This window comes from Equus przewalskii, chromosome 13 (genome assembly GCF_037783145.1).
Source record: "Equus przewalskii isolate Varuska chromosome 13, EquPr2, whole genome shotgun sequence".
NCBI lineage: Eukaryota > Metazoa > Chordata > Mammalia > Perissodactyla > Equidae > Equus > Equus przewalskii.
The window spans coordinates 30141368-30156446 of NC_091843.1; the positions used below are offsets into that span (position 1 = coordinate 30141368).

Consider the following 15079-nt stretch of genomic DNA (forward strand, 5'->3'; position numbering starts at 1 on the left):
CACTTCTTCTCCTAGGAAATTCATCCTCAGCTTCCTTCCAGGCCCAAGAAGGAAATGACATTGGCAGGGAGAGGGGAGGCTGATGAGAGCAGGGATCTAGTTCCAATAATTGGTATCAGTTCTTTATATGGGAGGCACCATGAAAACCCTTTCCATATATCATAGGATTTCGGTTGTCACAGCAGCCCTTTGTGGTAGCCCATTGATTTTATCCCATTCGACAGCTGAGGAAACTGAGACATGTTACATCTCATTCTCACTAGGACAGGCAGAGTGGGAGAAAGAAGGATGGGGGCTGGGGTGGCGGGAGGTGGATATGGCCACAGTATTACCAGAGGAAATACTGGTACCAAAGTGTAATGTAGCAGTTAAGGACATGATCTTTGACATCAAACAAACCTGGAGATGAATTACAGCTCTTTCACCTATTGGCTGTGGGACTGTGAGCAAATAACCATTCTGTGCCTCAGTTGCCTCATCTGTAAAGTGGGAATTGTAAAGTACTCACATAGGTAATTGTGAGGATAGAATGAGATATCACATATAGGGCACTTAATACATTTCTCCATCTATAAAAAAGAGATAATAGTACCTAACCCATTTTACCTTTACAACAACCTTATGAAGTAATATTTATTACTTCCAGGCACTTAAAATGTGCCTGGAAATACTCATAAATATTAGCTCTTGTTGTTGTTACAGATACTACCACCACCACCACCACCACTGTTATTTCTCCTATTATTGTCATGATTCAAACTAAAATTCAATACAGAAGATTGGTACTGTCCGACCACTATGTTGCAAAGACCTTGCAGTAGTGCCCTCGCAAGCAGAAGTCACCCACCCATGATAGTAATTATGGCTTATACTTCTGTAAGAAAAAAGGCATGTGTGTGTTTTACTTTCCCTGCCCCAAATCTACCCATGCCCTTTTCAAAATGGATGCCAACTCTAGGCTTTCCTGAGGGAGGTTTGGTCTAAAGTTCTAGCACAAGCCTAGAAAGAACATCCTTCATTCAGGAACCCAGTATCCTGTCATCCTATCTCACTAGTCTCGAGCCTTGGTAAGCATACTTTTATGAGGCCGTATGTTTCTTGCTGAAAACCAAATGTTGATGGATAGCCTCTAGAGATCTTATTCATCTATTTAAAATATAGAGCAAGGGTAGCCCTGTTGGGAGCATCTACTGCATTGAAACTAGATAGAAGTCCCCCATCCTCCAATTTCATACCTTGCAAAAATATTTCTGTTGACATTGACCTCAAGTAACCTTTAGCAACCACATAAATGCCTTTTTTGTTGTTGTTGTTGTTTTACCTCCTAGCCCTGTACTTTGGAAATACCATAAACTTATCCCATATTCTCATATAACTTGCACTGAATGTGCTACTTGAATGTTCATAGTTGAATGCAAGAGTCTCTAGATTTCGAAACAGCACCCCCACTGATTTACGTTTGTAAAGGAAGTGATGCCAAGAGTTCACAGTGGCCTGGAAATCCAAATTGGCCCAGAGTTTCTCCTGTATCCTATACCTAGAGCCAAGAGTAATGTTGAGTACTTCAAAATAATTTTTGCAGTGTGTATATGTCAATAATTTATAGGCAATGGATAGCATTGTTTTCAACACAACTCTTCTTTGCTGGGGCAGCAGTAGCAGAGATTGGGTTTTGGAATCAGTCTTCTTAGCTGGCTGTGTGGTCTTGAACAAGTTATTTACCTCTCTAAGCCTCAAGTTCCCCAGCTGTAAATGCGTGTAGAAGTAGAACCAGTCTCATAGTACTGCTTAAGGATTAAATGAATGATGGCATTTAGACTTTGTAGCCCTGGCCCTGACATAAAGTACTCAAAGAAATGTAAGCTATTAGTATCTCTTCTTTCATTGGTTTGCACATTCCTAAACTTCTTATATTCAGTAAATGTTATCGATGTATCTTTGTTGGTGATTATAGTATGACAGTGATAGTCTTCTTAAGGCTGTTCTTGTTCACGATTATAATCGTAAATTTTACCTTTATTGTTTTAAGAAACCTTTTATGTTCCCCCTTCAACTTCTGCAAGGTTGCCCTTTATTCCTAATTTCAAGGCCAGAGTCACTGGAAATTCCAAATCATGCCTCCTTTCTATTTCTGTCCGTCCTCCCTTTCCATCACCTGTCACATGGTTTTCACTTGCTCTGCAGAGGAATGGAGTGGCTGTTAGGAGCTGAAAGCCTGAGGCATCAGACAGAATATTATCATTTAGCAATGCTGTAGCATTCATATTAAGGAGGACTTTGCAAGCATTTTTATGAGTGTAGGTTTGTTAGAAATTCTTTTTTCTCTTGTTGTCAAGAAGATGTTCTTGAAATTCTGATTCTCACACTCAGCCGTGTGCTGAGTGACTTACCTCTGACCTTTCACCATAACCGAGAGGAAGAATAAGTGAATGATGATTTCAGCTGCCTCCTTCCCTCCCAGGGTAATGAATGAGTCAGCATCAGGGACTTTGCCAGGAGGCCTGAGTCATAAATATCCCTGCAATCCATCAAAAGTCACCACAAAAGGTTGTTTTTAAATAGTAAATGAGGAGAGAGTCCTTGAACCTTATCTTAATAATCAAGTCAGCAGGAGATATTTATGGTTCTAACTTTGGGGTCGAAAAGAAAAGCTTTAGCCAACAATAGAGATAAGAAAAATTAGTTTGAACGCATTGTGAGATGATGAATTTTTCATAGAAGAAAGACAAAAAAACTTCAGGGAACATGCTCACTCTGCCCCCAAAATCTTGTCAGTCATGTCACATTTTTCCCCTTATCTTTCTAACCTTTATTAAAGACTTATCAGATGCCAGGCCTGGTGCTAGCTCCTTTATTTGCATTATCTCCTTGCATCCTCACAACTAGCCTGTGAAAGAGGAAAGATTTTCTTCACTGTGTTACAGTAGAGGAAATTGGAAATGAGAGTGACCGACTCTTCCAAGATCTTGCAGCTAATAAGAGACAGGACTGTGCTTTGACCTCAGATCCATCTGACTTCAAAGCCCAAGCTCTTAATTACTCAGTCATACTCTATGGGAAGCCAGGGAAAGTGAAGAGGGAGAGAAGAATATACAGAAATGCAAGTGGGTTTTCTCTCTGCTACGTTAAGATGCTAATTGTTTGACAACACATATAGTATGGTATAGTTAAAGTTTCTGGCAAAATGTTTCTCATTTTCTGCCCAGTACTATAAACAGAGAGCCCCTACACAGATACCTTAAGACCCGAAAAAGTCCCAGCAGCAGACTATTCCTGAGGATGCACCAAACATCAGGGACCCAGCAGTACTGCAGATTTTATGGACGTTTTAAGTGCCAGTAATTGCAATAATTGTATGTATCTGAAAATGCCCCATTTTCCTCTTCATCCATTCTAGCTTACTTGGAGTGCAGTCTGCCATCAGGGATGCCTTCGTGATATGGATAATATTTTATTTATGAGAAGATTAGCAAAATACGATTGTTGGATTCGCTAATAAAGAGACGACTGGAAAAGGAGCCAGCTGGCATGCCACATGCACCTCCGGCAGGAAGACACATCTAATCTGTGTTTTTCTCTCCAAACTCACACCTTGTAGGCGCCTGGAGCTCTCCCCCTCCCACTTTCCCCTAAGTGCCTCAAAGACCTCATCAGTTTCTTCTGAAAATGGCAGAGAATGGCTTTGTCTACATTTCCTGCTCAGACTGCCCATGACTATCCAGGCTGCTCTTTCTAATGAGAAAAGTGTAATCTTGTGCAAATGTTGAAACATTACCTTGTGCAGATGGAAGGGGCAGGAGAGCAGAGTGTTAACCGACAGACTCCAGAGTCCAGCAGACCCATGGAGATCGGTGAACTCTGTGATGCTGGGTATGTAAAGAACAGGATCTCTGAGCCCCATTCTCTCCCTTAGAGAAAAGACACACACACTCACACACATACATGCTTACTTCAGGCTTTCACTGCTTAATAAGTAATAATTCTTATTACTAAATATGGAAGAGGAGTCTCATTTAAAAATATTCCATTTATAGGTCTCATACAGTGGGATGGATAATGCTGGAGATTAAGCCTTTTTTCCCCTCCCTAATTCTGAGCCCTAATAGGTAACACTCACTAAGTCAGTGTCCTCTTCCCTGTCTTTGCTTTTCTATTGTTGGGGAGTCATTGCATTTTTTTTTTAAAGTGAGTTATTTTGTGATATTTAAAATTATACATGCTCGTTACAGAGAACTGAGAAGTAGAATTATCTCAACGAAGCAAAAGTAAAATTTAAAGCCTCATAATCCTTCCCTTTAAGCCTTAATACACTTCCTTCCTGTCCTTTTCTTTTTAAAGATTGACACCTGAGCTAACTGTTGCCAATCTTCTTTTTTTTTCTGCTTTTTCTCCCCAAATCCCCCCAGTTCATAGTTGTATATTTTAGTTGTGAGTCCTTGTAGTTGTGGTATGAGGGACGCCACCTCAGTGTGGCCTGATGAGCCATGTCGGCGCCCAGGATCCAAACTGGCAAAACCCTGGGCCACCGAAGAAGGAGCGCGCAAACTTAACTACTCGACCGCGGGGCCAGCCCCCTGTCCTTTTTTTTTTTGGGGTGTATATATCAAAGATAGTTGAGGGGACCCACACTCTTTGAAATGAAGGGAAGTGTCTATAAGCTAACACAGTGAGACCTTGTTCTTGCCACTGTTTTCTATGAAATGAAATTTAGTATACAGCTGATGAATTTTGAATTTCCTGCAAGTTGGTTTAGCAAATGAGTTCCGAAAGAGCCCCCTTGAAGAGCCACCTCAGAACACTGGGTGTGCTAATTCTATAGGGTGAAATCTAGCATCCTGTCATCCAGCAGTCCCTTATGGAAACATCTCTATGAACCCGAGACAGTCCTGCCATAGTATATGTCATAGTTAGAGGCATGTGTAACTCACTCTGTTCAAACATCTACCTAGCCACAGAACTGGTTTTCCTTTTGGAATCTGGAATTTTATATGGCCCTCTATGCATCCTGAGGATTGCCCAGAGGCATTTATGCACAAAATGGACTTTGGGTAATTTACACAGCAAAGGAGACTATGGGAAATGCTTTGTAGAGTAATTCTCTCAGGTGACATCCCATGAGCCTGAGATTCAGAACTGTATAGTTGCTAAGATATTGGCTCAAGGACCAGACTGCACAGGTTTGAAGATCGGCTCCACTGCTAACTGGCTTAGGATGTTAGGCAAGTTACCTCGCCTTTCTAAGCCTCAATTTCTTTCTATGTTAAATGAAAATAACAGGGCCAGGGCCGGCCCCGTGGCTGAGGGGTTAAGTTCGCGCGCTCCGTTTCGGCACGCTGTCCCTGGTTCAGATCCTGGGCGCAGACATGGCACTGTTCATCAGGCCATGCTGAGGCAGCATCCCAAATAGCACAGCCAGAGGGACCTACAACTAGAATGTACAACTATGTACTGGTGGGCTTCGGGGAGGAGAAGAAGAAAAAAAGGAGGTTGGCAACAGATGTTAGCTCAGGTGCCAATCTTTAAAAAAAAAACAAAATAATAGGTCCAACCTATAGATTTGTTATGAGGATCAAGTGAGTTCATGCATATGCGGTGCTTAAAAAAGTGCCTCGCATTTGTTCAGTAAATATTAGTGTTGGCGTTATTGTTACTAATCAGGGGTGGATGTGTTTGTACTCAGCCACACCCCTTCTGCACAATCCAAAAAAGAATCCCTTCTGGACTCTAAACTTCCTGGCGGCAAAAGTTCTTGTGCTCAACTTTTGTCTCCAGCAGCACCTAGGACAGTACTTGGTTTGATGTAGATGCTCAGTACTTACTCCTTGACTCAAATTGGCTCAAATCCCAGTTTTCTTCTGGTTTTTGGTGCTTACTAATGACTTGACTCCAGGCTGTGCTGAGTGGGCATCTAATGATGGAGAAGAAGGCTTCGCTGGCTGGTACTGCTCAGTGCACCCCCACTCCCACCCCACCCCTGCCACCATCGATTCTTCCCTTTAACCCCTGATTGCTTCAAGATAGGGAAGGAGAAGGACTCTGGACAGGAGAGACCATGAAAACCAGGAGGTGTTGCTGACGCTTGTTTCTTATTTACGTGATTCCCTCTCCATTCAACATATCAGCCCATTGATGCTTTACAAGGGAGACCTCAGTGCTTCAAAGTCACCCTTTCATAGTTTTCTTGTTATCGTTTTCATTTCCTCCATGTGCTGTGCTAGGCACAAAGGTACAAGAGCGTTCGGGAAAAGCACAGGCCCTGCCCTTTTAGGGTCTAATGGGGAAGATGAACAAGTAGAGGGGTAAGTATTAGTGTGACAAATGCTATGTCAGGAAATTCAGAGTGCCGTGGGCATCTTAGGAGGGTCACCTAGCTATTTTAAAAAGGAAGGAAGGCCAGTGATTTGGCTTTAGTAGAAAGCAAAGCTCTCCTTAATAAAATACAGAATAGGGACAGTACTGTGGGTTTGAAGATTTCCTTGATCTTATGTTTTCTGTGCTGAGAAGAGGACGGTACATTAAAAATCAGGTTACTTCTTGTAACTCAGTGTTTTATGGTCAACTTACACCACCTTCAACATATGGAGGAATTAAGATCGTTTCCTCCCAACGCAGGCTTTTCAACGTCTAGCTGCATGCATGCATATCCTAGCTTCCAGACATCTGCATCCGTTTCCCTATGGCTGGTTATTTTTTCCTCTGAAATTTTTTTCTCTTTCTAATAGTATAGTGGCACAAAGATATAGTTTCTTCATGCTGTGTTTTTACTTTCCATTTTCCTGGTAAAACTGTATCACTGCAGAGGAAATCAAATCTAATCTTCAATATATTTAGCATGAAAGCAATAAAAAGCATTAATTTACTCCAGAAAGAGCGAATACAGTCAGGTACTCAAAGGAAGAATCACCATGGAAACTGTTTTCTTGAGATTCTGTACTCTCCAGGCTCCAGGCATGACTAAGTGAAGAAAGAAAGGCGAAGAGAAGAAATACTCTGCCCTTTCTGTTGTCACTAAAATGCTGCAGAGCAGTTGCTATGAATTATTGATTGCATGAATAGAAGTATATATGAATTAGAATTATTAAACTGTTGTCTTTCAAATGAATGTGTAAGAACGCACTGAGAACTTGTTCCTCAGTGTTCTCCTTTCCTCGCTGTCAGAATCCCATTGAGCAATCAAAGAGCTATCCTAAGGTCAAAAGTTTGCAGAGAAGCGCTAGGAATTATGATGATTAAAGAATTACGCGAGCTATAACTAAAGTCGACTGCTTTTGCATATAACTCCCAGATACATTTGCCTTTGTATACCATTTCACGATGGTTATGGTTTCAGAATTTTTTCAAAGATATTAAATATGTAAAGATCAGAGGCCAGCTCTTGCCTTTGGGACCGTGTTAATGGGATGTGATGGAATTTCCCTAAGGAATTTCTTGTGGATTAAATTCACTCTGTTTATGTGCACATGTATGTATCTCGCAATGTGCCTGCTCTTCTTGCTTTCTACATTTTTTGCCCAATTCATAGATTCTTCTCACGGAAGCTACACATCTGTACTTAATAGCTCTGATATTAATATCTACCATGTGTTAAATGTTTCCTGTGAGTCCATCACTGTGCTAAATCCTTTGCATGGTAATATTAAGAGCGTGGACTTTTATTTGGATATGATTATGGTTTATTTAGCAAAATGACTAATTCAACAAATGTTCCTAAATAAAATAAATAACTATGTTTTCACGGAATCCTCACAACAGCCCTATGAGAAAGACCCTGTTTTACAGATGAGGAAACTGAGTTTTGGTGATAACAATTGATTACACTGGATCACAGAGCCAGTGAGTTGAAAAATCTGGATTTGAAACCCATGTAAGAATCCTAAGTCCATGATCTTAACAGTGACACTAAGTTTTCACCCTAGAGGACATAGACAACTTGTCTTTTTAATCTCTATGCAAGCTCATAACTGCCAAGAGTCTGGACACGTAGGTAAGCCTTCATCATATTTGTAACAAGTATATATTTAGAATCTACCATTGTACCAGGCACTATACTAAACATAAAAATTGAAAAGAAGATAAAATCTCTGCCTTCAAGGAACTTAGTCTTCAGGAAATGTTGACATGAATGAATGAACCAGACAAAATAGTCAAGGGTTCAGAGAAAAGAGAGGTTAATGAGATTTGTGGAGAATGGGTTTGTCCTGGTTTTTCAAGAATGGGAGGAGTAAAGAAGACATTCAAAAAGCCAGCAGGTACATGAAAAGATACTCAACATCACTAGTCATTAGGGAAATGCAAATAAAAACCACAATGAGACATCACTTCATGCCCATTAGAATGGCCATTATCAAAAAGACAAAAGATAACAAATGCTGGCATGGATGTGGAGAAAAGGGGACCCTTGGGCACTGTGTGAGGGATTGTAAATTGGTACAGCCACTATGGAGAACAGTATGAAGGATCCTCAAAAAATTAAAAATAGAGCTACCATATGATCCAGCAATTCCACTTCTGGGAATATGTCCAAAGGAAATGAAAGCACTAACTCGAAAAGATATCTGTACCCCTATGTTCACTGTAGCATTATTTGCAAAAGCTAAGACGTGGAAACAACCTGAGTGTCCGTTGATGGATGACTGGATAAAGAAGTTGTGGTATATATGTACATATATGTAGGATAAATAAGTACCAGGGATGTAATGCATAACTTGATGACTACAGCTAACATGGCTGTATGATATATACATGAAAGTTGTTAAGAGAGTAAATCTCAAGAGTTCTCATTGCAAGAAGAAAATTACTTTTCCTTTTTTACTTTCTTTTCTTTTTATTGTGTGTATATGAGAAGATGTATGGTAGCTGAACCCATTGTGGTAATCATTTCACAATATCTGTAAATCGGACCATCGTGCCAAACGCCTTAAACTTGTGCAGTGATATATGTCAATTATTTCTCTGTAAAACCGGGGGGCGGGGAGCCGGGGGGGGGGGGGCGTGGGAGAAGAATGGGAGGAGCTTCCAAAAGGTAAAAGAGAAAGGAAGAGAAATGAATATTTAGGGTGAGACAGCATGATTTCAAGCATAGGGGTGGGAATGAATGAGAAGAGTTTGAGGACCTGTGAGAAGATGGGGGCATATATTTCAGAGAAGTGAGTTTGAACAGATAAGTTGACAAGTGGGGCCAGTGAGTGAGGGACCTTGTACACTGGGGCAAGGTAGTCCAGATTTTATCCAATCAACACAAATGAGCTTTCAAAACATCTGTTTATTTATACTGAAGTATTAGTTACTTAAAGAGCATTATTTTCTCATGTTCAACTCAAAAAATCTTTCATATGTATACACCCATTTCACCTACTACTCAGATCAAGACACTTTTAAGACTCCATGCCCCCTCTCTCTTAACTCCCTCCCACCCCCGAGATTATCACTATTTGACTTCTATATGATTGTCCAAAGGGAGGTAATAAGAAGACATGATGAAGGTTTAAACGGAAGTTTAGTGACTTCTAGGATGTAGCATGAAATGTGGAGGTGAGAGATTTCAAACATAGAAGCCATGCAAGAGGATGTTATAAGGTTCACAATCCCTCCATCCATCCATTCAATTAAATATTTATTGGGTACCTATGAGGTAGTAGACCCATACATTGGGGAGACAATAGTAGCCAAAATATGCTCTCTCAATGAAGAGACCAACAAATAGACAGTGACCTTACATTCTAGTAAGTGCTGAAATAGGAGGAAACACAGGTTGCACTTAAAATGGGCACCTAAGCCAGAATAGGAAAGTCAGGGAAGGCTTCTTTTCCTGGAGGAAGAGATGTCCAACCTGAGGCTTGAGGAAAATAGATGTTAGCCAGACCAAGGGGAAGACTGAGATGGAAATGGTTCCAAGCAGAGAGGGTGCATGTACGAAGGTCCAGAGAAGACAGATGACCTGGCCACATTGAGGTAGAGGCTTGGGCAGAAGAAGAATGGAAGAAAATAAGGGGTTTTCAAATGACAGAAGTAGCCAGACTTAGTAAATGATATTATATTACAGGAACCATGTCCAACGGGGTTTTTTCAACACCACTGTATAATTTTTGCAACCTGATTGTGCAACAGTCTGCATCCACTGTTCAAAAAAATTTCAGATGTTCAGTCTGGCACCCTTTTTCTTTGTTATTTTTATTGTAAGTAGCCCACCTGGTTGTCAGTCATCTCTCTTTGAACTTGCAGCCAGAAAAATCAGTCAGGCCATGAGATTTCCAACATCTTTCACCTACCTCTTTAGGATGAAGCAGTTTTCTTATTCTTTGTGCATTCTTTGTCTCCTCTTTTTCTGGAGTGGTCTGAGCTGTGCAAAGCAGCCAGGCCACCCCTCTCTTCTGACTTGTCCAACAGGTTTCCTGGTACAGCTGTGAGAAAGCTATTGAATTCACACCACCCCTTGTTCTCTCGTGTATGAGCAGGTAACTCAATAAGCAGAGTGCAGCCTTTGTAGATCTGCAGACCTGAGTTAAGTCCTGGCCCTGCGACTGTCTCCTTGCGACCTGGATAAATTAATGTTTCTGGGCTTCAGCTTCCTTGTCTGAAAATAATAATACCTACTGTATAAGGTGTGAATAATTAAAATATAATGTAGTAAATCCCCTAGGATAATAGACAACACCTAGTAGGTCTTCCATGAATGTTATCCAAGGTAGCAAACCAGAGTGGTTAAGAGCAAAGCCTCTCAAGTTGGACTGCCTGTGTTAGAAGGCTTTGCTAAAAGCTAGCTGGGTTACTCTGGGCAGGTCACATAAGCTCCTGATGCCTCACTACTCTCGTCTGTAAAATGGGGGTGATAATAATGACCACTATTAACAATAATCATGGCTTCATCATGAGAGTTAAATGAGTTAATGCATATTAAATGTTTCATATAGAGTCTGGCATGTGTGTGTCTATATCCTTTATTAGTAGTGTTCATATTAACATTTATAATTATTATTATTTTTGTATAGTTCTTGGTCATATTTGTGAGGATGGGAGAGCAGTGCCTGCCTACCTTACACAATTGTTACCAAGAGTGGCTCATGAAGAGGTGCACATGGCTCAGCGCCAAGCACACAGTGGGCCCCCAATAATGTTTGTTGAGTGAGTGAGAGCAAAGTGCTTCTCTCTAAATGTTTTCTATAAATGTTTCATCTTAATGATCAGTGGGAGCTTCCACACAGAAGAAAGTGCCAAAGGAGTTCACAGGGTGGCAGTCTGGGCTCAGACCTGGCAGATTCTGATTATGTTGGACAAAATAGATTCAGATCAGTTTGTTTGGTGCCACTGAAACTGTGCCAATGAGCAGCAAAATGTGATGTCATGTTGGGTGAGTGCCAGGATCCAGATTTATAAATCAAACCCTAGCTATTTCTAGCACCCTCTTTCCCCTCAATGGGTGTTTCTTACCCCTGGAAGAGCTTCTGGACGTTTCACAAAATCAGGCCCCAGATGTTTGAAAGACTTTTGCAGACAAGGTAATCAATCCATTTGGTGGCCAGATGCTGTCTGAAAATTTTCCTGCTACAGCACTGTGAGTTTCTAAATTCATTAGAAACATAAATTAATTAAATCTAATCAACAGTGGGTGATGCAGAAGATTAAACAGTGGAAATAAATACATTTCCAACTGGGTCATATTAGATGCAGAAAAAAAACAGCTCCATTTTGGAGGTGAAAGTCAAGTTAACCCTTCCTGTGATATTCTCAGAAACCTTTGCCAAATCTGAGGCCCCAGGGGAGGCTATGGTTTTTTCCAAACTAAGGCTAGCCTAGTGGGCTCATTGACTTTTCAAGAAATAGGTTGTGTGTTTCTCTAAGAAGGTTTCTGGAGTGGTCTTACTTTATTATGCATTAATGGGGGGAAATTCTCCATCATTCCTGTAGCATGAAGGGCCTCTGGACATGGGTTCTGCAAAGGACTATACATTATACTTAAAGCAATATTTCCCAGTAGCATTATGTGGTCAGATAAATTTGGAAACACAGTGAAGCATCCTCCTTTACTCCATACTAGAATAAGTTATCTGAGTTCAGGGAGCTTGTGTATCAATGCTGAATCCCCAACACCTAGATCAATGCCTGGCGCATAGTAGGTATTCAATAAATATTTGTTAAATGAACAAGTTGTGGATGAACTTCTTTCTTATAGGATTTCTGAGTCTTTAATTTGCCCAAGATGGGAGCTAATGTATGAACTCTTTCCCAAAAATCGTTTGACTTTTTCACCCAAGGAATAGCGTCTTACAGGACTGATAATCCATAAGTTATATTTTAGAGAACTAGGCTCTAACGCATTGTTGTCTAGCACCCCTATCCTTTGTCTCATATCCTCTACCTTTAGTCTAAATGGATCTGGAGATGATTCAGGGTGAGTAAATCAAGAATTTATGGGGTCAACATTTGGGTGGGAGGCTGTTCTCCAAGGATGTGCTCAGCTCAGTAGAGAGACCAGCCTTTAGCTGTAGAATTGACTCATTATACACTTTCATTTGCCAGTGCAGACAAATGGCCTGAGGCTGTGTGGATAAAGGTGTTGCTTCCTTATGCAGCCTTGTAGAGATAGCCCTTTCTAGAGGATACCAGTGAATAGTCGAGACCTGCAGCTGCTAACTCAGAGACCAAATGATGCCAAAGGTGAAAGCAGAGAGGTAGAGCAAAACCTCAGGGGATAAATGGGAGTTGACTTTTGGCCTCAAGGTTGAGGGTAACTAGGGAGAAGTAGGAGATTCAGTAACTTCAAGACCTGGTGCCTTTCTAAAGGGGGCAACCACTTCCCAGGTCAAGCCAGGGGTGGCCATGTGGGAGTACCAGCCCAATGGTGCCAATATTTTAATTTTTCTAAAGAAACTGAAAATCTGGATTTTTGTATATGAAACTCCACAATTTTTGAATGTTGGCAACTCATTAAAAAAATTGACAACTTTGGGCTAACCATGCGGTGCCAAATAAAACAACTCTGCTGGTCAGATATGACCATCCACTGCAATTCTTGTCCTCTGGGCTATTTGGTTCCTACGACTTGGAGCTGTGGAGCCTTGCTCTGCCCTCTGGGATCTAAAGGAGTGATCCATTTGGAGGAAAACAACAAATTGTCATATTTATTGAGTGTCTACAATGTGCTAGGTATCATGCTAAGCTCCTTACCTTCCTTATCTTGTTTAATCCTCGTTAACTCCCCTTCAAAGTGGTGCCAAGATTATTCTTATTTTACAGATAAGAAAATTGAGGTTCAGAGAATTCAAGTGACTTGTCCAAAGGCACATCAGTTATAAACAGCAGAACTGAATGTTCTCTCTCTGACATCTCAAGTGCTATTGTTAACCATTCACTATATTACATCTAGGCAGAGTATTATTCTAACACTTATTTAGTGCTTATGTGTGTCAGGCACTGTTCCAAGTGCTTTGCATAAATTTACTCATTTAACCTTTGGTATAATATCATCATCCCATTTTATAGATTAAGTAAGCCATGGAGAAAAAGAGGTTAAGAAATATTTCCCGATTAGCCAGCTAGTAAGTGGTGAAGCTGGAATTTAAACTGGGGTTGGGAGACTGCTATTGACTACCTCCTAGAGTTATTTCTCAAAATGATGCCCAGATTAGGCAGATAGAAGGTGCTCAGCAAATAGTTTTCAACTGACACCAAACCTCATTTTCAGCTGTGTACACTTTTGGGATCCTGAGCCTAAGGGTGTGTTTAGTGACCGTGGGTAGCTGCTATTTCGGCCATTACTCCATGTGACTCTGGCACCTGTCACTCAAGCAGCCTTCACTGTGTCACTTTCCAGGCATGCAGAGCAAAGACCGACAAGCCCTAGAGGCTGGTTCAGCCGCTAATGAACTGTCTAATCCAGAAATCCCTTCTCAGCAATCGAGCAATCCAATTCAAACTGCACGTTTGACAAATAGTTCACTGGGTCAGGCTTTTGGACATATAACGATCTTCCCACCCAGTCTCTGGCGTTCTATTGCCCTTCTTCTTGAAAATTGAAAGGGTGGAGACTGGTTTAGATAAGGGCTAGAATTTAAGAATCAGCAGGGTGTATATACATTTTACAGTGCTTGCATTTTCATGTATATGATTAGCTAAGCAGAATTAGAAGAATGAAGCAAATGTAGATTTTATGGAAAATGAGGCAGATTTAATTGGTTTTTAAATTTTCGTAGTCACATAGGTCTGCTCCACCCAGGTTGACTGAAAACCAAACGTGTGTGTGTGAATAGTATTAGAAAGAGGATATGAACCCAAGTGATCAGACAACTATTAACAAATATTCTAGAAAACTACACTTTACTGAACATTGATTGTGTGTCTACTATATATCAAACACTGGATTGCGGGCCAAGAATACTGTGGTGAAAAATCAGCTATGATCCCTGCCCTGGTGAATTTTATAGCCGTATAGGGAAGTAGAAATTAACAATATACACCCAAACCAATATATGATGAATTCTGATGGATGCTTTAAAGGAGGAAAAGAGTAGGGTAAAGAGCGATGTAGAGTGACGTTAGAACAGGCTGCCAGAAAAGGCCTCTCTCAGGAAGTGCTGTCTAAGCTGGAATTTAAAAAAATGAATAGATGTTAGCTGAGGAAAAGGGGGGAGGGAGAATAGTTTAAGCAAAGAAAGAGAAAGAGAGAACAGCATCTTTACAGACCCCAAAATGGGAAAAAGCACGGCATTTGTGAGATCCTGAAAGCAAACAGGTGGGGCTAGGATGTCGTGAAACGGGGAGATCAGGGAGATGACTTAAGGTGAGGTTTGAGAGGTAGGAAAAAGTCGGTTCCTGGCATCACCTTAATGATAAAGTATCAAAGGGTTGTGCTAGCCCAAGGCTTTCTCAAAATGGCTTCTGGTGCATTTTATTGTTGATTTAATTTCAGTTGAAGAAGCAGGCAGAGATTGTGGCCAGTGTTGTCTATACCTTTAGCATTTACCTTCTATTGCCTGATAAAATATTGACATTTAATTTCCTCCCATGGGCTTTGCAGAAAACAATCAATGCATCACAATCAAGGCTAAGAACCTGCTATGGTGCGTGTTAGAAAGAAATTTTG

At 40.9% G+C, this 15079-nt stretch overlaps 1 protein-coding gene across 16 annotated transcripts in view; it reads left to right on the plus strand.

The window, feature by feature from the left end:
• Positions 1 to 15079, plus strand: part of PPP2R2B (protein phosphatase 2 regulatory subunit Bbeta) — a 436961-nt gene that overhangs the window by 304855 nt on the left and 117027 nt on the right. For 3 of the 16 annotated variants that reach the window (XM_070569309.1, XM_070569308.1, XM_070569307.1), the window contains one exon: positions 3398 to 3870. The exons of 12 other annotated variants lie outside the window; for them this stretch is intronic. In XM_070569309.1, coding sequence (XP_070425410.1) covers positions 3864 to 3870 — 7 coding nt within the window. In that variant the 5' untranslated portion in view covers positions 3398 to 3863. The remainder of the gene's footprint in view (positions 1 to 3397; positions 3871 to 15079) is intronic. One more of the 16 variants, XM_070569298.1, reaches the window with a different exon arrangement.